This window comes from Mchenga conophoros, linkage group LG9 (assembly GCF_057382185.1).
Source record: "Mchenga conophoros isolate Kocher_MC1m ecotype Shallow Benthic linkage group LG9, M_conophoros_male_GT1.1, whole genome shotgun sequence".
Lineage (NCBI taxonomy): Eukaryota > Metazoa > Chordata > Actinopteri > Cichliformes > Cichlidae > Mchenga > Mchenga conophoros.
In genome coordinates this window covers 25,119,257-25,143,735 of record NC_140534.1, presented here as the reverse complement: position 1 = coordinate 25,143,735, position 24,479 = coordinate 25,119,257, and the positions used below count along the sequence as shown (strand labels likewise).

The following is a 24,479-nucleotide window of genomic DNA, read 5'->3' as shown; positions in this document are numbered from 1 at the left end:
CGTCGCAAAAGGGAGAATTGTTTGAGAGCTCAGTCATCCAAAAACGGCCTTTCAATGTGAGAACTTGGGGGAGCCGAAGAAAATGTCGGTGGCATCGCAGTAAATTACTAAAGCAGCAAAGGCTTTAGAGGGAAAAGAGAAGCGAAAACTGTTGTGTTTTTTTTTCCTTGGGGGACTTAAACGCAGGAGAGACGCGAAGAGAAGATCGCCTGGTTAAAACGAGGTGCGAGCGCCGAGCAGTGCAGTTTTGGTAAGTTTGACCGCTTCGTGCGCTCCGTGTTTTTTACGCTGTTGTTACAGTTTTATACATGAACGTATCGGCTATGTTGCGTGTTTTCCGACTCTTGTGGGCACTTCACCGGCTCATCCGTGACTCTGTTTCAGAGAAATGTGCGACTCTTGGTGTTTGATCACTAGTTCGTTCATGCTGGCGTCTCTGCTTCGATAGCCGCATTTGTTTTGCTTTTTTCCTCCGCTTTCTCCAGCCTTATGATCCACAAAAACTCTGCTACAAAGTTCCCGTGACACAGACGTGCATTATTGGGACGCACCTCGAGGTCAGATTTTGGATTTGAAGTTGCTTTTTATATAAAAAAGGAAAAATTTGACTTTGGTTTCGGACTTAGCCTGCGCCCTGATTGGTCTCGCGTCCGTATTTTCCCCCAAAGTTTTCCCCCACTTTTCTGGCGACTATTTCACCACGATGCGTGTTTATGAAGAGCTACGGACCTCTCGTAACACGTCGCGGAGATTCACGGCTGTGTGTTTAGGTATACTTGCGTTTTTCTTTGGGAAAACGTGTCTACGTTTTGCAGGCCGCAGCCTATAGTCGCTCCCATAGGGTAACAGGAGACAGACATGGTGAGCTCTGCCAGATTTACCCCATATCATCAACATCACCCTCATGCTCAGCATCGTTGTGGTGAGGTATAGAAAAGCGGGTGAGCAGTGACCTCCGATGAGTAGATTTGTAAGGAAGTAGAAAGAACGAGAGCCAATTCTCAGAGTTCTTATAAATAATTAATTTCTTTTTTTACGGTGCTGCTTAGCCATCTTTAAAAATCCTGCCCCTTCCCTCCCCCTGAAGTTTATGTAGTGCTATCAAAGTTGTTGGATCTTAACATAACAGTTTGGTTACGTTTACGCATTAGACCGCAATCTTCTATTTTTTTCCCACAACCCTCCTCCAAGTGCTCAAAAAAAGCCCCGACCAGATTGTATGTTTCTGCTGTCATCAACAAACCCAAACACTGCTACCTGAGTGGAGTCCCACTCACTCCCTCTCACCCCCAAACCAAAGTCCTGGTGTCAGACTAACCTCATTAAAGCCTCCAGTAAACTGGCACCTCTGTTGGTGAGAAACCCTGCATCCTGCCTCGCTGTCAGGAGAGTCTCCCCTGATGCCTTCCCCTCATCCAGGTCTGATTTAATGACTAAATGTTCGTCTTGATCCCCCCACCCGAGTTTTGAGCGCTGGCCAAAGGCTGCATCACCGTGAAGGCTCCCAGGGTGGAGGGAAAGGAGGTAAGGGGTGGAGAGGAGGCGGATGGAGGCCTGCAGAAACAGCCGCAGGGGCTCGAGTTTCCAACCCCAGGTGTCGTTTTGTTATTTGGATTAGTCTACATTTAGCCTCCACTGCCTTGCATGGAGGACGGCTTCGCGATTCAGTGACAGACATGGCATCAGACAAGAGGGCCCGATTGTTCCCGCTGAATCAATGTCACTTGGATTAAAAGTCGAAACGAATGGCCTGGCCTCCTCCAATTAGGCGCACAGCTTCTGGGCGAATTAATTGGTCTCAGTAAAAAAGGAGCCTCTTGTTTGGTAGCAGGGTTTGTTGTTTTTGTTGATCATCTCTGGCAGGCGGGTGGATCAAAGCTGAACTAAATGATTCCTGTCTGATTATCTGCCTGTTTCTCACAGGGCTTTGGCCCCTTTGATTGCTGATGTGGGGAATGGGGGGGGGACAATTATGGGAGTTGCTAATCAATCTTGTGCAATACTAAGCAAAAATATTGGAGCTGCTGCTACTGTGGGCAGAAGCTATCATTTTCAAACAGTTTATTTCCCCATAAAAGTTTAAATACCATCATACCATTATTGACTTGTGAACACGAACCACGTGTTAAAGATGGGAAAACACATTTTTGAGCAAACATTTCAGATATTTCTCACAGAAATACGAAATAAGTTCTTAGAAATAAGTCTTCTGATACCAAACTACATTTTCAAAAGTTTTTGGTTATGTTTCTCAAGGCGGTGCCATTTCTTGTTTGTAGATGGTTCGTAAATGAAGACTAACATGCTTTCATACAGTAAAGCAGACTCAATGTATTATGCTGCACCACAGGCATGTTTCAAGCCTCTATAATATGTGTATTACACTGTAATTAATGTTAAAAAAACCATACAATGTTCCTATTAAGTTGCTTTTCTTCTTCTTTTTTTTTTTTTTTACATTTTTAGGACTGCGAATGAAGACTATATGGACAGGAAGCTTGCTTTATTGTCTTTCGGTTACAGTTTCATGTGGCTGTTACCGGCAGAACCTTCTTTTTCTTCAGTGAAATTAAATTTCATTGATCTTGGTTACCTGCCAGACAGACAGTTTTCCCCTATTTTGCCTGTTGCTGGATAGTTTTCATCCATCCTATAGGAGCTGAGCTTTCGTATGTGTTATAGCCTGTGAGGAAAAGTTACTGTGTGGATTTGGGTCTGCCGCCAACAGAAATAGAGTTTCTCACTCGTATCTTAGCTTTGCTTCCAAATTGACTTTGCCATGTTGAGGTATGATGTAAGATATGAAGGCAAAGAGGACAGGCTTTAACTAACCCCTCATGCAGCCGGGAGTGTTTTCACATCTGGGTTTAAATCAAAGTCTGCAGACATAAATGGATTTTAAAGATGCATTTCAAGATTGCGAATAGCCAGCAGATCCATAAGGACCGCTGTGCGCTCGCGCTCGGGTTTTGGGAGCCAAAAGTTTCTCACTGTGGTTCTGAAAAGCACCCATTGTTGTAGTGGGTGTAACATCCGTGTTAATTGACAAAGGTGAAGAAGAAAAAGCTCCATCCTGGGGGCACGCTTTCATCTCTGACAGCAGGTACGCTCATGCAGTCATAACAGCCTGCAGAGAGAATCTGTAGGCCTGTGTGTGTGTGTGTGTGTGTGTGTGTGTGTGTGTGTGTGTGTGTGTGTGGTAGCTACCCTCCCATCAAGATCATCTCCTTGCACTGGAATGTATTACTTGTCACCTGCGTGGTGGTTTTGAGATTAGTGCATTAGAAAAAGGGTTACTAAAGACTTGAGAGAGAGAGAAGTGTGACTAGTTTACTTGATAATTTCAGCAGATGTTTTTCTGGGTTAATGTACTTTTCATAAACGAGCGAGGAACACACTCATTGCCAAATAAGGCTGCCTCATTTTCCACTGCCAGACATTATTGGCCTGTTGACATACGGTGCATTAGTCCTCCCGCACTGACAGATTGGAAGCTTGGACTTGAGCCTCGTTCCCTCAGGAGGGTTTCTGTGTCCAGTCAGACATCAGATAACCAAAGAGGGACACCTGGACTGGCAGGTGGCCGGGGTCTAGGCACCTCCCCTGGGGCTGCATACCTCTGTTCTCTTGATCCTGTCAGCCAGGACCACAGAGTGAGAGGGAGAGAGGAATGTGAGGAGGGAGGTGGGCGAAAAAAAGAAAAGGGGGGAACTAGAAAGTTTTGACAGTGTTGGAGATGCTAATTTGGCTGTGATCAAGCAGATTATTGAAGAAGGAATGAAGATAAATTAGATGCAATGAAAGAAAGGGAAAAAGTCTGTTGAACAAGAGATGGTTGTTCAGCTTTTTCCATTACAGAAGCCCGCTTTTAGGCTACGTTTGCAAAACCATATCTGCACGTCTGTGTTCAGTTTATACACATATATGTATATTAAAAACAGCCAGTGTCTTAACAGCTTTATAGAGATTATCCAAAGCCTTTAAACTAGTTGAGTTGATCTGCTTAAAGTAAAAGTTCTTGATTGGATAATGAAGTTACCCAGGGCGTACTCTCATTCTCGCTCTCTTACACAAACACACACACACAAATGCACATTGAGAGTGCGGTATGAGTGTTGTTAGATCATTGATCAACTCCAGACTCTGGTAAGAAAGCTGTGTGTGTGTGCAGACAAATAGTCCTGTGTGTGCAAAGCAGATATTTGGACAAAGATTAGGGGGGTGTTATTACGAGCCAAAAGCAACCCAGACGCTCTAATAGATCATTCACACACATGCTTAAGATTGCATTCTGACTGGAACCGCTCGGTTTAAGCCTCGCAGTCACGTTCCTGCTCTTTCTGCTCTCTTTCATGCACTCAGTTGGAAAAGTTTCCTCCCTTTCGTTGGTTTCCTTAAGTTTCTCACCTTTTGCGTGCGGGCTCGCTGAGTGTGGCGCGCTGAGCCTGCACGCACGCTGGAATAATAAGTGCGTTGTATTCTTTTCTCCAGCTTGTGTTATAGATCAATAAAAGCAGCAACAACAAAAAAAAAAAGCTGGAATCTGGGTTGTATCCCAGAGCTACAACCAATAATCAGATTTAAAGTGTTGCCCCAGAGAGCAAGAACTCATCATCGAAGAATGTCAGACTGGCAGGAGAAGACATGATTCAACAGAATAAATCACTGGGCACCAGATTAGTGAGGTATTGGGCCCCTGAGGTTATCAGTGCTGGAATTTTCCATCGACAGCGCGGCTCTGTCTGCTGTCCAAATTGTATCTGTATGAGGTTTTTATTTTATGCAGGATAATGCACATCCGTGGCCTTGAGTGACAGGACAAATGGTAGCTCTGCTTTACTGCGTCTCACAAATCCTGCTCCTGAAACTGAGAGCTCTCTTTGAAAAGAGCCTCCTCCAGCTGTTTCCCTTCCCAAGAATGTCTTTGAGATGCAGCAGCTTTCACTCGATAACCATGAGCTAGGCTGTCAGGCGCTATTGCACCATCTCAAACTCAGTTGACGCAGCCGAACCCATCGCCTTCTCTTCACGTTCCTGCCTCTTATCCATTTCCCAATTCATCCTCATGTCTGTTTTTTCCTATAACCTTCTCATTTGGCCTGCTCCTTCTAACTTTACAGTCTTTCTCCATTCCCTCATCTCTCTTTCTGTCACCCCCCCACCTTATCTCAATTTCCTAATGCCTCCTCGTATCTGTTTTTCATATAATATTTCACCCGCTCTGCTTTTCTCTTCCTTCCTTCATCTCCCACTGAGAGTTGTAGGGCCAGTCCCCCCCCTCCCGGTTCCTGCTGAATAATGGGGAGAAATTGCTCTTGATTTATAATTGGTTCCATTCACTCTGATGCATGAGCTGCCAAAAGAGTTGGGGTGCCCCCTTTAACCCACCCCGTATCCCTCCTCTCTCCCTCCCCTCTCTCCCAGCGCCGCAGGAACACACAAAGAGCAGGCTGCATATACGTACAGCTATGAAAGTCTATATTGGCATGCGTGAATGCCGCGGCGTGCGTGCGTTTTATTTCTCGGGCTTGGGATAAGTGGTAGCCTGTTTTTTAGCGTGTTGACATTTGGTGTTGGAAAAACTTCCTGAGGTCTGCATATTTATGTGCCTCTGTGAGTATACTTTTACCATGTAATAGGAGTTTGTGTGATTGCTTGCTTATGTGTCACTGAGTGTGTGCGCTTCTTGTGCAAGGAGAGAATGGTTGTGGGTAAATGAAATATGTAACTGCATGCACGCGCGTGTGTGTTTGTGCGATGAGTACTGTGAAATCCTGGGTATTATCCTTTTTTCTATCGGTCCTCCTTTCCTTCTTGGCATCCTTCTATTCTTTTTAAAAAAAAATTATTTCTATCATCCTTTTTTATATCCATCCTTCTGTCCTTGTATCCTGCCGTCTATCTTTCTAACATTTTTGCTATGCTTCTATTTGCTTTTGTATCCTTAATTCTATCATCTGTTTCTATCCATCTTTCTGTTCTTCTAGCTTTCTATCTTAATCATTCTCCATATCCTTATTCCATAACAATAATGGATACTATTCCTTATTAATATGGAGTAAGAATATGGAATGGTCTCAGTGTCCTTCTTCCTGTTCTTCTGTACATCTTTCTCTATTCTTTTGTCTTCCTAACCCTGGTATTCTATCTTTTCTACTCCTTTCTTCCTCGCTCCCATCCTTCCAGGTCTAACTAACTCCCCAGGAAGCCTCTATGATCCAGCCCTGTTCCCATGGCCTTGGTGGGCACGCTGGCATCCCACACCAGGCAGAAGAATGTGGGTGGATGTGCTCACCATGGCACCATAATTAGCTCTCCGTGGTTAATTCGGCTTCGTTATCTAAATTATGCAAATGCTTCAGTGCCTAATTGATTAGAACGCCCCCTCCTCTACATGGCAGGCCTGTCCAGATCCCTCTCGTTAATCCCCGAGACGCACTGTAGCTCGTTAGTGTCGGTTTGGGGAGGGGGTGAAGGAGGGCTTGGACGGGCGTATAGCTCGTTAATACTTTGTGAAGCGTGCGTGTGTGTTTGAGAGAGCGTATTATGAAGGAGGAGGGGGTAGGTTCTCAACCTCGTTAGGGATGCTTTTGATGTGTAATTTTTGTGGCATGAGAACGAGTGATGTTTTGAGTGGAGGATTTGAGCTGGCCCCCTCTCCACCTGTTGGGCAGCATTTTTATGCCAAAGGGGACTCCATAATGTCCTCTTGTCTGCGGGGGAGTGGAAAGAGAGGTGGGAATCGATTTTTAGACTTAGACTCTGCCAAGTTTTGGTGTTGAGTTGGCAGAAGGGAAAACAACGGAGGTTGTCCGCTTCAGTTTTTGCATTATCTGCATTATAGTAGAGATGGGCAACATCCAGAGGTACACGCATTAATACTAAAGTAACTAACACAAAACCGCATGTATTTCTGCCCAGTTCTATTCAGATTATATGTACATATTTGAGTTTTGACGTTTTGGGTGACCAAAAAAAAAATCCATGTGCAGAGTTAGTGCGGAAACAGCTAAGTGAATAATCTGCAAAACTAGCTGGTTTAACGCTGGCATCTCCAGTGTCAGCATGTGCTCCCTCTCTCCCTTTTATTATTGCAGAAAATGAAGTAAAAATATTTTTGCTTTCAAACTGCGAGTTCGACAAAACAAGACTTTTGATTCTGTCTTTTTGGGGGTTTAGGAAACTATAAATGACTTTCTAAAGTTGGTTAATCGGGTTAGTCAATAATCCATGTAGCTTTTGGGTGAAAATCTTTAGGTGTTGGACTCTAGGTTTAACAGAACAAGGAAGTCATTGACCAGCAGCTAACATGTGACGCCTGTCTCAGTGTTTTCTTGAGAATTTGTTGGAATAAAAATCCCCTTCTCATCTTTTATGTAGTTGCCCTGTGTGATGGTCTAATGGTAAACCGGATGTGGTTGTGTTGGACCATGCGCGTCCTCCTCCTTTACTCAGCACCAAAACCCCGGCCAGGCTAAGAGGCCAGCCAACAGATTGACAGAATGAGGAGAAAATATGTTGAGACATTCAGCGACGCTCTCACACACGCTCCCTCGAACACAGCCGCTCATTGATGAGGCTCTGCTCTCTCCTCCTGCTCGCCTGCCAGTTGACATCCTCTCTATTAATTTGAGTCGCTGTTCAGCTTTCTCAGTCAACCTCTCCACCCACCCACCTACCCCTGCATCCATAAAACCCCCTTCACCCAGCTCACATCAGTCTTTAAAGGCACCGAACTCTCTCTCTCTCTCCTCCTCTCTGCCTCCACAAACTCTCCACACACCACTACAGAAACCTCTTGGTCATTGAGCACCCCCCCCACCCCACCCTCCCTCTTCTCTTTGGTCATTGAGCAGGGCCCATCAGCTCTTCCCCGGACCCTTCAGAGTAGCGTCTCCCCTTTCTCCAGGGGTCTGCGGGGTCTTTGTCTGTGCACCGGCTCACTGCTTTACAATGACTCTCCACTCTATTAAGGTGCGTTCTGCCTGTTAGCGTCGCCAGGGGCAACCGGCCTCCCGCATGACAGCTATGCGGCGTGGCATTGTGGGCTGCGGGCCCGAGCGGGGCAGTTGAACCCCCGGCACTCCTAACACTTGACACCGCATGTGTTTATCTAAAGGGGGGGCTTTGTGGTGTTTGGAGAACCTTAAGGGAGGATAGGGTGGGGTGGAGGGGAGCGCACGGGTTGTAAAAAGACGTAAAAACTGGGGGAGGAGGAGGGAGCGCAAGAGGGGACTTTGGGGAGGTGATAAATATTCAACAGCTCAGCTCCTCACGAGAAGTTACTACCCTGATACCCCTTCACTGCCTCCTCTCTCTCCTGTTCGTCTTCTCCGTGCTAGAAAGCAGATGGAATGTGAGAGCTCGGGGAGGAGGCTCCAGTCGGGTTTTATCCAATTAGCAGGGTTGTCAAAATGAATTTATCCACAGAGGCAGGGGCACAATGGGACCGGCAGTGGCCCAGGAGAACGGGGGCCCCGGTGTCTTTACTTAGCACGCTCACAATGAACTTCTGTCAAGTGTCTCTGCCCCACAACGGCATATGAGACACCGGCATACCTACAGCTCGTGATGCATGCCTGCACACCACCGCCACAACCTCTCACTGCCTGCTGTTTGTGCTTTCTCCTCGCCCTCTCCAAACAGGTGTTGGAGTAAGAACCCGCACAGAGTAGCTTCTTCTTCTGGTTTCAGAGTATGCAAAATGGGCCAACATCCGTTTTAATTCAAGTGACGCTTATTTAGGTATCCGAGGGCGAACACGTGACTCTGAGCAGACATCCGTGTGCTTGCCAATTTTTCGTGACCTTGCAGATGCTGCACAACAAGGACACAAAGAATGGATGCCTATTCAAGGCGGACACCATGAGGACACAAAAATGGTATATTGCTAGTTTGGCTGTCCACAGCTATCTGTGTCCAGTAACCAATGGTGTTGGTCCACCGCATGGTAACTCTACTGGAGGGATGGAATGTAATTCTTCCAAAACATATTCCCTCATTTGTGATATGATGAAAGCACTTTGTAAAAGGTTGGCCATCATACAATTACATTCATAATTTTTCATATGTTTCTGCCCCTGAGGACACTCCCACCTGGATAGAAATGTTTAATCGTACTATTAAGGTGATCACTCCTTAGTCCTGAAGGCAAGTTATTAAGTGTTCACAGCAAATTGCAAGTCAAGACACCTTTAAGATCTCCCTGAGATGACCATTAAAATACCACAGCAGTCGAAGATAATCCCTTAAAAACTCCTCCCATGAAAATGAACTTTTTAATCACGATAAACCAAGATGAGTTTAAAGGGTTTGAACAGAACTGTCTGGAAAGGATTTTTTGTGCAATACATGGATATGTGCCATTAAAACATTTTCTCTATTGACACCTTTATAGATGTAATAAGCATCAAAGTCTCTTTTTTTTTCTCCCTAAATTTCAAAGGGAACATGAAGGCACTGAGGGAGGGTAGGAAAATCTAAACCTGCTGAAACCACAAGAATGGATCTGATAGAAGAAATCCTGCAGAAACTCTGTTTAATATGGATCTGTAGCAGTGTATATGCACAATTATGCTTATAAAAAGTTGATTTTTCACATTTTATTTAATGCATATGTTGCATGGAGGCCCACCTGTTGCAGGGGTAGGTTGAAAATCTTTCAATAATGTCAGCAAGTTTAGACTTTTTTTATTTCAATACTTAAATGAACAAAATCCTTAATTGAACTAAAAAATAGCTATATTACCCAAAAGATAAATATTAAAACAGCTACCCAAAATCTAAAAATCACAGCGCTGTCATTGTTTGCTGTCTCTTTTACTGGTCTACATCAAAACTGTAGCGAGTCGAGTTTCAGGTCCTTACTGTGACTACAGAAATGGTTCCACTCTAGTCATACTTGTTCAGTGGGACTGGCAGATTTGAACAGTTCACAGAGTTCCCTCTCTTGCACTGTCACTAAAGTATGTCTCATATACCGCAAAGCTGTTCGCACAATGTGTTTGCCATGCGGCGTCGTTCCTCATGGTAGGGCTGTAACAAAACAGTCACAGGCATATGTGCGCACAAACAGACACACCAGTGCACATGCACACTGCTTTTAATTTAGGGGAGCTGTCTGTGTGTGTGTGCTCTGTTTTTTATCAGTGTCGCTGATGCGTGGGAGGCTCCTCTTTCCCTCTCTGGCTTCTCTGGGAAGGAGTGATGGAAAAAGTTGGACATGGATGTCAGGGCAACTCTTCATCTTGATGCAGGGTATCCGCTAAGCAAACACAGGACCCAGCTCGCTAATGAATCAGACCAACAGACACACTCAGAGAAGCAGGGCTCTTTTTTTAAGGGAGTGATATTGTACGAGGTGCCTTTGCAACAAAGCTCTGTCCTTCGTCTGATTGCTAGTGCTTTTATTTTGAAAAGAATGAGAAATCGGACATGTGGGAGGGCTACGCGCTGAGGTAGCGTGTCCCGCTGTGCGTGTAGTTGGTTTATGGTTAGTGACTCTTACAGTCGGGACAGGTGCTCCACAGAGATGTAGGTGTTTTTTATGGGCAGCTGTACTGAGTTGTGTCCATATAGTGACCAGCCACAGAAGCCACAGGCCTTCAGCTCTGCTCCCTCCTGGTCCCCACAGTAGCGTGCTGTTTGTTTACAGAGTGAGCCCGCTACTGATGAGCCACTTTGTGTGGACCAGTGATTAAATGAAACTGTACATGTATGTAGGGCTGACACTAAGGGTTATCCTCATTCTTGAGGGCTTGTCACAATGAGAGATAAACAGAAGGTCTACATATGTGTGAATCTAGAGAAATCAGTGATTGGAGTTTTTGTCTAACAGGGTATTAATACAAATTTTGCATCAGTGCTAATAGCATTATGTAGAGTTACCACTCAAATCCAGTTCCCTTTTGCTTTTGCGGGGGTTGTAGCATCTTAAAATCCAACACCCAGCAGGAAGCATACAAAAACAACTGGAACACTGGAGCGTTTAGCAGCTTTAAAAAAAGAGAAAAAAGTTCTGTTTCTTGGTGTAAATAAACTCGCTGACTAATCATTACTGCGCCACGCTGTCTTCTCCACGCAGAGCGCTGCTTTGTTGCTGTTGATGGCACGAGAATTAGTCATCTGAAATTGTTTACACATTCATAATGTGCAATTAAAACGGAGCAGAGAGTGATGTGTGGCCTTGTGGAGCTGTTGCAGCTGCTTTTCCATCACCATACCGCTCTGCTCGTTTTCATGTGCCAGGCAGCCAAACTTATATATATCTTTTTTTCTTCACTGCTACCATTAGATGATGAAGGTGCACTGTAAAAGTTTCCATTCTCTTACTGTCCTGCCTTGGGACCCTTCTCTGTGTGTGAGCGCGTTGGTGTGCAGGCAGGCTTCATTAATCATCCCCTTTGCCTTATTAAGCTCAGAACAAAAATGCATGTTCAAAGTTGCGTGCCGCTTCCACTTCTGCAGGTTCCTCACGGGACCGTTGTATGTTCGAGGACATGCGTGCATGTGAGGGAGAGAGCGAGTGAGTGGGGAGAAAGGGGAGATTTAGTTTTGCAGGACCACCCTCCTCATCCTGACGGGAAGTTGTTAGTTTAACCTGACAGGAAAGAATTTGGGAAACTTGGCAGCAAGGGGAGAGAGAGAAAAGCTCCCCTCTTTCTATATTAACCGTTAATAGACTAACCATTACCAGCAACTTCTCTATTTGTATTTTAAGTATCCATCTTATCCTCACTCCTTACTTCTAGGATATATATACATTTCCACCCTGTGCCTCCCTCCCTTCTACTACCTCTCATTAGTTGCTCTTTGTCCAAACTCTTGAAAGCAGCCTGTGTGTTTTAGTCTTCTCCTCTATCTTCTTCCCTCTCTTCATACCGCTCTACCTGTATCGGTTACACCTGAGCAGGAAGGTGGAGGGGTCGGGTTACGGCACGCAGAATGAGGGCGCCCCTTTGATGAGCGTGGGCTGGATGGGTGCGGGCGCAGCGGGAGGGGATGGGGTCAACGGTGAGATGGGGGCTGACAGAAAAGAAAGACTTTATTTGTGTCTGGAGTTTTTCTGCTGAGCGCGCCGCCTCGCCTGGCTTGTGTTTCGTTAGCGGCCGCCTGTTCGTGCACGTGTGTATACAAGTAAAATTCAATCAGAGGGAGCTGCGCGCTGTTTAGATGGAGGATGCGTGTCTCGGTGCAGTTCTGCCTGTTTGCTTCAGTCAGGTTTGACTGAAACAAACTGACTAAAGCCTGTTTTGCTCAGAGTCTGTACGTGACCTTTCTAACCACCTCCTGTTGTTGTGTGTTTCAGGGGGTAGTGTATGGAAGATGTCTGGAAAGCAAGACTGGACTCCGTGGATGAAAAAGAGAAGGGCTCCAGTGTTGTGCGCTCTTGGCGCAGTACTGCTGTGCTGCCTGCAGAGCGGCGCTTCACTCACCGGTGAGTAAACAACATTAGCTTGTGAAGTACTGGACCCCACTCTCACTGTAATCCCAGTGCCTATTTCCTCTCTCTGTGTATTAACAGTAAGCAACGTAATAATGAAAATGTTTCCTTTTTCCATCCATCTGTCTTCATGCCCTCAGTCACAATTTGCTGTGGCAGTTTTCTACCTCACTCTACCCTCAGTTACTGAGTGCCTTTACACACCTGATGCACAGTAAGTCCTTGCCAGGGACAAAATATTCTGGCTGAGGCACAGCGAGTGAGATGTTATGTGTCTGGCAGCAGGTACAGCAGTTTATTTGAAAGAAATTGGAAGGCGGGAATAGTGTGCATGAGCTGTTCTTGCCACTAAAAATAATGCAAGTATTGTATGTGGAGCCACGGCGATTAGCTCATTCACTGATTCAAGCAAAATTTGCAACCAAAGAAGCCAAACATTTGTCTGGGAATTTGCTGCTTTTCTTGGTCTGTTGTAGGAAATTTTGTGGTTTAATCACGTCAAACTTTGCTTTGGATTTCCAACTAATCAAGAAAAGAAATGATGGCAAACATACATATCAGTTCCCCGACGTGTAAATATCTTTTATACGCATGCTCACATGAAGAGTTTCTAATTTGCATCTGAATCCTTGTTGTTAATCGTTTCCTCAGACGAGGTGCCGGCGTTCAACGAAGAGCCCACATCCGTGGTGCAGAAGCTGGGAGGCAGCGTCACCCTGCATTGCAGTGCCCGTCCCGCCTCCGCCAACATCAGCTGGCGCCTCAACGGCCATGAGCTGGTAGACGGAGATTTGGGTGTAGTGCTGAGGCCCAGCAGCCTGTTCATCCCAGTTCTCTCCAATCAGACTCTTGGCAGATACCAGTGTGTGGCCAGCACCAGCGCCGGAGCCCTAGCCAGTGTGCCTGCTAACGTCACTGCTGCCAGTGAGTAGCCACCCACACGAAGCTGTGACAAATAAACACAAACAAAGGGGCCCCTTTTTGGTTTGTCAGAATATCCAAAGAACGCGTTGGACTTTTTTTCTTTCTCTCTCTCTAAGTAGAACAAAAGCAGTGAAGGGGCGGCATTTGTTTGCTTTAAACCTTTACCAGTACATCACTGTAAACCTCGTACTTTTCCACTACTTGTGGTTTTGGGGAGAAAAAAAATATAAACCTACTGCAGTTTTGGTCCTTCCAGTGAGAATCTGTTGCACATCAGTAATAAGTGGATTAACTCTGCACAGTCAGGCAGTTTTTCTTCTGTGTACTCAGACAAAAAACAGCTGCGTCAATTTAATAGTGTTAAAATAAATGATTCCCCATGCTGACGTTTTTAGTGCTTTGCTAGTGTACGGTGTTGTATTTGATATCCATTGTGGGACTGAAAAGGGGGCCTGAAACTGTGAAACCTGAGCTGGAGGAATGAAGGGGACCCAGGGGCCAGTCTGAGCAAGTGGGGGGGAGGAAAGGGGACCAGCAGGACTTAGCTTGGAGGCCCCCCTACCTTCATTGGCCCTTTGCTTTCCCCACAACACCACATTCCTCACTGCAGTGCCCGACAGCAGGACTCGCCAGAAGTTATGGCCCCGTAATTGTGCTGAGGGCTGAGTGGAGATAAGAGTGGACAGAGGATATAGGTATACGCCCCAGCAGAGCACACCATTAGCTAGGGGGGTGGGGAGGGTGCTTTTACCAGTATTGTTTTACGCGTAGGGATGTGATGTATGCGGCTGCAGAAACTGGAAGCTGTTTTTAGGCCAGTCGAGACAAGATCCTGACACGAGACGAGACGTGGTGTCACATTCTCTGCCTCCTCGGATCCCTCCACAATCATCTTCACACGCATTTCCCCTCGCACGTTTTTCACTCTTCACCCTGTCACTTTCTCTCAGCTCGCCTCCTTTCATTATCGCCGTCTCCCTCTCTCTCTTTCTCCTCCTCATCCTCCTCTTTTTGTCATCTTCACCTCTCTCGCTCTTATTTTTCTTTGGGTTTTCTCCAGAGGCTGTAGCTACAAAGGCATTAAAAGTTATTGATTGCTCCAATAGTGGATGAATCACACTGGGACAACCACATGTGGAGCCAGTCTGTTCGCCCTGCCTTCCCAAAAAAGCCTCTTTAATTTAATAACTGCTTCTCCTCGGCCACCCCCAAACCGCCTAAGGAACTGCTCCGTGGGGAGTGTGTACGTGCTTGCCTTTCCTTGTGAGCCCTCTTAGTTGTACGCACATGTTTTTTTTGTGATCAGGATACGTTGACTCCAGACCCTCCACACTATCCGACTCCGAAAAATCTGCGTCTTCTTGGCATCACTTAAAAGCTCCCCCGCTTGAATTCTTGTGCAGACAATCACCCTCCTCCTTTTTTTTTTTTTTTTTTTGCCGTAGAAACATGTATCTGCACAACGTGAACGCACAACACGTTGCTATAACGTGTTATAATTCAGAGACGTGCGCGCGGGACTCCTGTTGCTGCTGCACATAAAGATGATGAATGTACTGTCTCTCTCTCGCTCCTTCTCGCCCTGCCAAGCAGCCGTGGTGCGGGAGGTCTGCTTCACTTTATGAATGCCATCAATCCTCCATCCATGCAGGATGCACTCACAAGAAACATCACATGCGCGCGCTCGCGTGCACACCTGAGAGGCACCCGTGAGGGGATTTTTCTTTTTCCTGTGAAGAATGCGGGGCAGTAGAGTTGTGAGAGGGGGCGTTAAAAGGTGTATATGAAGGAATTTGGGAGAAACAGCCAAGAGAAGGAGGAGGAAGGTGGAGTGGGGAGATATGAGGTGGGGGAAGGGGTGTCTGTAAAAACAGCACCTGATTGATTTTGCAAATGGAGCGCCACACGGCCTATCCTTGAGGTTTTTTCCCCTTCAACACACCCCGCTAAGCTTGACATGTCCTGGCTGGGATTCTCATCTTTCAGAATAAGAGCTGACACAGGCATAGGGTTGTGTTGTGTGTTTGTTGTTAATGTGTGCGTGCGTGTTAGACAATCTCCCCCATTACGCCTATTAAAGCTCCCCCAGGCGCCTGCAGAGGGGGCAGATCCAGCGTGCGTGGTGGATAAATCGACTGCCCGCAGTGAATGTGTTTGTTCAGTGCTTTTAGTAAATCACTTTAAAGCCCCTATCAATAGATACTGTTAACTAAACTTTGCTTATTGAATTAATAATAATAATAATAATGGATACTTTATTGATCCCCATGGGGAAATTACTTGTTTTTCTCTGCATTTGACCCATTCACTCAGTGAAGCAGTGGGCAGCCCACTAAGCAGGCGCCCGGGGAGCAGTGTGTAGGGACGGTACCTTGCTCAGGGGTGCGTGCGGGACTCCTGTTGCTGCTGCACAGAGGTGTACAAAGACTCATCAGCTGACTGTGTGTGCATACGGGCAGCTCGGTGTGCTGGGTCCAAGAAAAACACCCCAGTTATAGCAGCTCTGGAAAGAATGGAGAGGCTGTGTTTGTTAAGAATAAATCAACAAAGGCTGGCAGACGTTTAATTACGTTCCTGGAGAAGTTTTATTTATCTTTCATTTCACTGTTGGACGCCTTAAATGACAAATTTCTTTGGGTGTTATTTTCCCCTCCTGTGCTGTTCTCTTTGCTCCTGTTTCTTCTCTCTGTCTCATGTTAGGTTCTCTCTGCTTCAAATCTATAAAATGGCAATGAAACCCTATAGGATGGCGCTTTCTCCCCTTTGACCCCTCCCCCCAATGCCAGGCCTCCAGGCTGCTCAGGCAGGGGCTTAGAAGGTCAGGGGGCCAGATAAGTGTCTATGCTGTGCAGACCGTGTGTCTGTGGGACACAGTCACAGCACATGGCCCCGGTAATCCCCACTCCCACCATTTCCCACAGAATCTGACCCGGCTCCAGTCCCCCGGTATAATGTTTGACAAGATTAATGTGGCCTACTCAAATGTTACTGACACCAGAAAAATTAGCTTGAAGTGCTTTCCTAAAATTCCTGCGAATTTCAGCGGATCACGTAAAGACGAGCAGTGGGAAAGAAGTGGAGGTAGAAGTTTTTTTTCCAAAAAGAGGGAACATTAGAGAAGCTGTGGGAATGTGGTTACAACACAGCAAAGTCGGACTGACATGAGAGACACCCAACATGGGAACAGCACAGTTATTATTGCTCTGAATATTGCGGTTTTGTACATCTGAAGCCGAGGAATGACTGTATACATGTGCAGTTAGACGTGATTTACACTGCATATTAAGATGATGAAAGAAGGGTGAAATGTGTTGTAGCTATGAGACGGCGCTGACTTTTCTCCTCATGTCTTTGTTGTTTTTTAGAGCTGCGGGACTTTGAGCCCGATGACCAGCAGGAGATCGAAGTGGATGAAGGCAACACGGCTGTTATTGAATGTCACCTCCCCGAAAGCCAGCCCAAGGCTCAGGTTCGCTACAGCGTCAAACAGGAGTGGCTGGAAACATCCAAAGGTAACCAGCTGCTTTAATTCCTCAAGATCTTTTATAGCATTCACTCTCTCTCCTTAATTCCCATACTATCTTCGTAATTTACCGGAATGCTATAATCCTGCTATCTGACCCATCGTAAAACCACCGATAAGGGCATTATCTGGAGAATGTTGAAACATGGGAATGCAGTTGTTTATTTTTCAAACTATTTACTTCTAAGTTGCCTGGAAGAGAAGAAAAGCTCCAGTGGTTTGTAGCTGGTATGCTGATGATGCCTGGGAGCTGTAGGTACTGATATCTACCTTATCTGTGAGGAAATGAATACCACGTTGAAGAGCATTCACTTGGGTCAGACTCGACAGTGCCACTCTGTGGCTTCAGCTGGAAGTGCAGCTATGTATTGGAATGGCACACAGGGCTCATATTACCCACGCTGTTTCACAACATGGACTCGGTTTTTCTGTGGTTCCTCTTTGTCTCTGTGGTATTTCTGATTATTTTCTCTGCTTTTCTTCTGCACCCCTCTCACTCAGACTTATGTTTTTGTTTGGTCCTGCAGGGAACTACCTCATCATGCCATCAGGGAACCTGCAGATAGCCAATGCCACACGTGATGATGAGGGACCCTACAAGTGTGCTGCCTACAACCCCGTCACTCAGGAGGTTAAAACGTCCACCTCTGCTGATCGTCTGCGCATACGCCGTGAGTCACTATTGCTCATTCAGCATGGCATTCTGGTCTTGCGGGGACGCATTTTACTCGTAGGTGCTCACACGCACAATGCCTCGATTCTTTCAGGCTCCACATCAGAAGCGGCTCGGATCATTTACCCGCCGGCACCCCGCTCCATCATGGTGACTAAAGGCCAGCGGCTGGTGCTGGAGTGTGTGGCCAGTGGCATCCCAACTCCCCAGGTCACGTGGGCAAAGGACGGGCAGGACCTGCGTCTCCACAACAACACGCGTTTCCTGCTTAGCAACCTGCTTATCGATGCAGTCGGCGAGGGAGACTCGGGCACTTACGCTTGCGGGGCAGACAACGGCATCGGCTCGGCCAGCTCTGCCGTGGTGCTCTATGACGTCCAAGTGTTTGGTGAGTAAAATGAAGTGTTTTTTGTTTGACTCTACAAGGTACTTTTGTTTTGTTTTAAGTTTTTTCCGTGTCATGGATTTAATAATTACATCGACTCCTGTTTGGCGGACTGGCAAGACGGGGTCTGTATGTACAGAGTGTGTGAGAGAGGAGCAGTGTGGGCGGTGTTTTGCAACACAGAGTTGGTGGAGACAGAGCTCTCTATTCTGCACCAGGACTTGATTGAGTGTGTCTAGGTTATGGATGACTGTTTTTACAGTGATTTTCTGTGTGTGTGTGCGTGCGTGCATGTTTGTGTATGAATGTATTGTGGGCTCGTCTCTCTGCAGCTGGCTCTAATTAAAGCCAGAGTGCTGCTGTAGCTGTAATGAGCTCTGTCTTTTCCCCCATTCACAAGCAGCCAACCATCAACTAGCTGGCCCAGCCTGGCTCCACACACCCCCTTACACACACACACACACACACACACACACACACACACACACACACACACACACACACACTACAACTGTGTTTTCAGAATCGATTAAGTCACTTATCAAGCAAGAACACGAACCATGTTGTTTCCAGCTCATAGTATTTCCACTATAGTTAGAACATTTTGGGGTTTGGATGTTTAGCGAGACAAAAATAGTTATATAAAAATGTAAATATTGGAGATTTTTGGCACTTGTAAAGCAATCTTAAGGAATCAGGAGATCAATTAAGTGTTTTGGTGAACGATTGTATTCACCGAAGCGCCGAAGTTTACCTCGATTAGTAGTTTGGTCTACAAATACCAGAAAATAGTCAAATGTTTCCTAGATCCACACAGATGCATATGCACAGAGTTTCAGGTCGGCCTCCTCACCTCTCTCCTTTGTGTGTTTCTTTTCCCTGCAGAGCCTCCTCAGGTGATGGTGGAGCTGCAGCAGCGGGAAGTCGTGTACGGCGACACGGTGCGCTTCATCTGCCAGGCCCGCGGTAAGCCCGCTCCCTCTGTGATGTGGCTCCACAACGCCCAGCCGCTCGCCCAGTCTTCTCGCCACCGCCTCACCTCCCGGGGGCTGCGCATCTCCAAAGTGGGCCCCCGGGATGACGGGCTGTACCAGTGCATGGCTGAGAACGGGGTGGGCAGCTCACAGGCCTCTGCTCGCCTCATCACCGTATCAACCGGTGAGTGGGTTCAGTTTGGTAATTTGTTGATGATTTTCTTTTATTTCACAGATGTTAGATGTCATCCTTCTTGTTTCGTTACAGGGACTTTATCCCGAGGGAGGCTGCCTTCCATTTACCGCCCGCTCAGCCCAGACAAGGTGCTGAGAGAGCAGCCGCCTGTGAGGCCGGGGGTTGCAGGTGCCATGTTGCCTCTAGACTGCTCAGAATTTCCAGGGTACATGCCTGCAGAAGCCCCCATCATCCTCAGTCAGCCACGCACAGGCAAGGCTGACTATTATGAGCTCACCTGGAAGCCGCGGCACGAGCATGGACCTCCTGTACTGGAGTATATGATAAAATACAGAAAGGTACTGCAAGAAGCTCATCGTCTAAACTTTTTAGAGTCACACATGTGTTCTTGTGTTAGTAACTGAGCCTGCTCTGCCTCTCAGGTGGGAGAACTTCTTGCAGACTGGACCTCCACCAGTATCCCGGGCTCTCTCCATAAGCTGACTCTATCCAAGCTGCAGCCGGACAGCTTGTATGAGGTCGAGATGACTGCCAAGAACTGTGCAGGGCTGGGACAACCAGCCATGATGACCTTCAGAACCGGCAAAGGTACAACAACAGCTGTTATCCTACTAGATTCCTTCAGTCTTCGCGCCAGGTGCTTTTTTTTTTCATGCCGGGTACTTGTGGTCAGTTCACATCAGCGTGCTGCTGCATAATCTGCCTGTAAAAAAATAGTCCCCAAGAAATTCCCTTATTTGTTCCGTTTTGAGTCATGTTTGCTAAACACTGAGGCACTTTAAGGTAATCATTATTTTGACAGCTTTAAACACATCTTAACTTTTGACTTCTCAGACTCAGGGAGTCAGAAAGTGACACCAGTCCTTTCCTTTAAAAATGACTTGGAGTATATTTCTTTAAGATGATGTGGTGCCTTATCTCTTTTGTCCACAGGTCGCAAAAATCTGGGAGTGTCAAATGATCCTCCAAAGACTCCCTCTGTCCCCTCACCAAGCCTCTCTCGTAAGCTCTCAACAGTCCTGTGTATTACTGAGACAAACTCCTCTCTGATTAACAATACTAATAAATCTATTACTTTGATTATGAACAGAGCTAGATACAGTTTCACCTTCTCCTTTCACTAACAAGTCTCACTTTCTCTTGCATTTCTGTTCCCTGAAGGATGAGCTCCCAGTAAGTCCTGAACGTGACCGTTGTTGAACTTTCTCTCACTAGTTTGAGTATATTGTCCCTGTTTGTAGCTTCCATTTGACACTCTTCCCTGCTTTTCTTCAGCTCCCGAAGCCCCCGACAAGCCCACGGTCTCCACAGCGACTGAGACGTCGGCGTACGTGACTTGGATTCCTCGCGGTAACCGCGGCTTCCCCATCCAGTCGTTTCGGGTGGAGTACAAGAAGGTGAAGAAGGCAGGAGAGGACTGGGTGACGGCGGTGGAGAACATCCCCCCGTCGCGACTCTCCGTGGAGATCACGGGCCTGGAGAAAGGTCAGCCATCTTCACACCCTCTTTTCAAAACCGTAGCGTTGTTGCTCAAAGCTGTTTACTCTGGCTCGGTGGGGGTGGGGGGAGCAGTAGGACATGTCGTACCATATCATTACAACAATGATGTCCACATAATTACATTCCCATGGTCTGCAAAATTTATCACCATAATGAGTGTTGTTTCAATCATCTCAGTAATTGTTGCCATCAGTCAAAAGCACAGCACAGCATCGCATTTGCTCAAAGAAAACAGACAGTAAAGTGAAAACAAGCCTCATTAATCAGCACAACAATGGGAAAGCGCCACTGGCTGGTTGTAATCCCAGAGATGAACAATGCCCGTTCCTCTCCCTGTAGGTACGTCCTATAAGTTCCGTGTGGTAGCGGTGAACGTGATTGGTTCCAGTCCTCCCAGCGCCCCTTCCAAGGCATACACGGTGGTTGGCGGGAGAACACACGAACGCCCCGTCGATGGACCCTACATTACCTATAATGAGGCCATCAACGAGACCACCATCATTCTCAAATGGACGGTGAGTGTCCAGAAGGAGATTGAGGATTTCAAAAACAAGCTTGCAGTGATTTATAATGTGATTTATTCTCCCCCTCGACAGTACACTCCAGTAAACAACACGCCCATCTACGGTTTCTACATCTACTACCGGCCGACAGACAGCGATAATGACAGCGACTATAAGAAGGATGTGGTGGAAGGGGACAGATACTGGCACTCGATTACGGACCTGCAGCCCGAGACCGCCTACGACATCAAGATGCAGAGCTTCAACGAGAAGGGAGAGAGCGAATTTGGCAATGTCGTCATCCTTGAAACAAAAGGTGAGGTGCTTTGTTGGCGAAAGCTTGTCGCAGTCAGTCGGTCTTGTCTTTTACAAAAGAGTTTCTTTGCTAATAGTTAAATTTTTTCCTCTTTCTCCTTTTTTCTACAGCTCGTCCTAACTCCCAAAAGCCTCTCCCATCAGAGACTCCCAGTGACCCTCGGTATGGACCGCCCGGTGTAGGTGTGCCTCGCCCCGGCGACCTCCCCTACCTCATAGTTGGCGTTGTCCTGGGAGCCTTCGTCTTCATTATTGTCGCCTTCATCCCCTTCTGCCTGTGGCGGGCTTGGGCCAAACAGAGTGAGTGCACTTTGCCGTTCCTCGAGTCTTTACAGGGATTAACGTCTTCCCCGTCCACATCCGTGTAATTCCTGTTTTGTCCTCATTTCAGAGCAAACAACCGACATGTGCTTCCCCGCTGTGGCCGCCCCCATGTCGTCATGTCAGTACACCATGGTTCCTCTTCAGGGACTTGCATTAGTGGGCCACTGCCCGCTGGATACTCACATGACTGCTCCACATGGCGTGTACCCCGCCAACGGAGAATACACACCAAATGGCAAACCTAAGCACTGCCTGCCTGGCCTCCAGCAGGTAAAAAAACAAAACAAAAACAAAACTAGGTTTTATACTATCCACGAGTTTTTGTTTGAATATTTAATGTATGCTCGTCTGTCTGTGCAGGATAGTGTGGATTGTGATATGGAGTGTGACACGCTGCTGCAACAGCCCAATGGACACCTGCCTGTTTACCACTATTCTACCAGGTGTGTTTTCATTATAACACTTATTTACTTTTTAATGTACTGGACTAACACCGTAAAATAATTCTACCAATATGAACTAGTGACATTAAAAAAACCTTTTTGTCCTGATTTGATGAGCAAGAAAACTGAATTTTGACCAACAGGCTCAAGAATTTAAACTGAACACCTGGATAAATGTTGAAGAAATTTGTTGGCTGAACATCCCAAACGTCACAACTGGTATGGACAATAAAAAAAAGTCTAATAAATATGTTTTTCTTGTTTTCTTCAGTGGCCCTGATCATCCTGAGCACTCCTGCTATTCTCCAGATGACTCCACTCTCCAGCTCCTCAACTCCCCACATCAGCTTTTAAACTCACAGGACGCGGGAGGTGATGGCGGCTTCTGTGGTGGAGACAAAACGGAGGACATCGCTCCAAGTATGTGAGGATGTCTCCATTAATATCTGCTCATAATGTTCTTCTTTTATTATCAACCAAACGAGCATCTTTTAAGGATGCCTTTGTTTTGGTGTTGTTGTTGAATCCTCCTGTCATCTTCTCACCATTCCTCTCTCTTTACCGCAGAGCCGGCATCTTTCCCGCTTCTCTCTCTGGAGGACGAAGGGATTTTCACCACATCCTCTTCAGCAGCCACAACGCCACAATCCCAAGATGCAGCTATACAGGAAGTGAACATCCTCCCAAATGAAGCGTCCCCCGAGGACGAGGGGACGGCCAGCGTGACAGATGCATGAGAGACTTAAATAAACCGTAAACAAAAAGAGAGAAAATATTTATTTTTGTATCACAGATATTTATATATTTATGCTTTTGTACATAAGTGTCCGGTTATACTGTATATAAGGTTATTTTCATATTGAAAAGAAAGTGACTTTTTATTCATAGATCTCCTCACGCTATGTCACGGACAAAGGGAGTAGTATGTTGTCTTTTTGTCTGTCTGCATTTGAGACCTTTATTCCTTGTGTGAAGAAGAGTCTGGAGTCTCCAGGGACTTCCTCTCAGTTCAGCACTTCACAACTAAACCCTCCCCACCAATCATGTCTTTCCCAGCCTTCCTCCATCCTTAGTCTGGACCTTTTAGGTACTTAGCTTTAGACAGAAACACAATCGGACCCAGTCTGATGCTGTCACGAGGTGCTGTTTAGCTCTGCGATATCACGTTCTCGGTCATTTCTGTATAGCAGTAACACAAATGTATTATGCATTGTTCGTCATTAACAAACTATTAACAAGTGTATGCAACATAAATCATTGTTTCAGTAGTGTACAAGAGATTATATATTGTATAGTTTATTTATTTTGTTTTGGTATATTTTTTTTAAATCACTGAATGGGAGAGATTCTGGAAAATGTCTTTAACTCAGTCATTGATAAGCTGAACTTTATACTGCAACCATTTCTGTGTTTACTTGTTTGCTGGTTACCAAAAGACTGCCAGGTGAGGCTGCTGCGACAGGTGTGTCAGTATTATTCCTCCCTCACTGGTCGGTACATAAGTGTTAGTCTTTGACAGAGACATCTGCAATCAAAATGAAGGAGATCCTGAATCTACACTCCCTTTTTTTTTCTTTTTAAAGTGTAGCTGTTCTGTGGTTGCACATGCTGGAGCACTATTGCATGTAAATAAATGCTTATGAAATTGAGTCGAGTCGTTTGTGAATCTTGAGCATTAGTTCTTTAAGCTTTTTAAAAGTCTTTCAGAAAATTTCTTTGGAAATTGGCTGCATTTTTACTCATTTTCAGAGAAATGTTTTTGTTTTGTTTTTTGCTTGTCAAGCCACTTAACACTCATAATGAATCATCCAAACATACAAATGGGTGAACCAGGATTGTCTACACACTTATAATTTTAGCAAAAACTCAATTTGTTCACATTTCTTTAGTTGAATCCGCAACAAACTTCACCGATAACAGTTGACGGGTATAAAAGTTTTTTTTTTCCATTAACAAAATGATTCCCAAAAAGCTGTTGACTGTAAAATGCATTCGCAAGACTCAGCAAGGTGTGCAGTGTTCTTCAAAAAAGTGAGGAAATTAGACAAGTGGAAAACAAGAAGTAACAGACCTAAAAACCTCACAGCAGATAAATATTTGGAAATCATATCCTGAAGAAAGAGGAAGAAATGCACAAAGACCTGATTCCTGACCTGAGAGATACGTCCAGTCCTTTCATCCACGGAGTGTTTGCTGAAGCCTCATCATATTGTGAAGGTGGAAGGGTTCCTGTCATGAAACCATTCTTAAGGAAGGGAAACAGAAAAGGCTGCAGTT

At 46.0% G+C, this 24,479-nt stretch overlaps 1 protein-coding gene across 3 annotated transcripts; it reads left to right on the top strand.

The window, feature by feature from the left end:
* On the top strand, window positions 1-23,851 carry boc (BOC cell adhesion associated, oncogene regulated). Of its 3 annotated transcripts, none has more exons than XM_085287146.1 (18): window positions 1-250; window positions 12,308-12,436; window positions 13,094-13,366; window positions 16,732-16,878; window positions 17,417-17,560; window positions 17,657-17,950; window positions 18,833-19,105; window positions 19,190-19,455; window positions 19,540-19,705; window positions 20,051-20,119; window positions 20,393-20,602; window positions 20,957-21,132; window positions 21,214-21,436; window positions 21,547-21,735; window positions 21,827-22,029; window positions 22,120-22,202; window positions 22,474-22,622; window positions 22,770-23,851. In XM_085287146.1, the coding sequence occupies exons 2-18, from the start codon at window positions 12,325-12,327 to the stop codon at window positions 22,937-22,939; spliced, it is 3,147 nt and encodes a 1,048-aa protein (XP_085143272.1). In that variant the 5' UTR covers window positions 1-250; window positions 12,308-12,324; the 3' UTR covers window positions 22,940-23,851. The 3 variants fall into 3 exon arrangements, with proteins under 3 accessions (XP_085143272.1, XP_085143273.1, XP_085143271.1); XM_085287147.1 differs by lacking the exon at window positions 1-250 and adding an exon at window positions 5,496-5,613 and having other exon boundaries at window positions 22,474-22,626; XM_085287145.1 differs by lacking the exon at window positions 1-250 and adding an exon at window positions 5,500-5,613.
* Window positions 23,852-24,479: the final 628 nt, after the last annotated feature.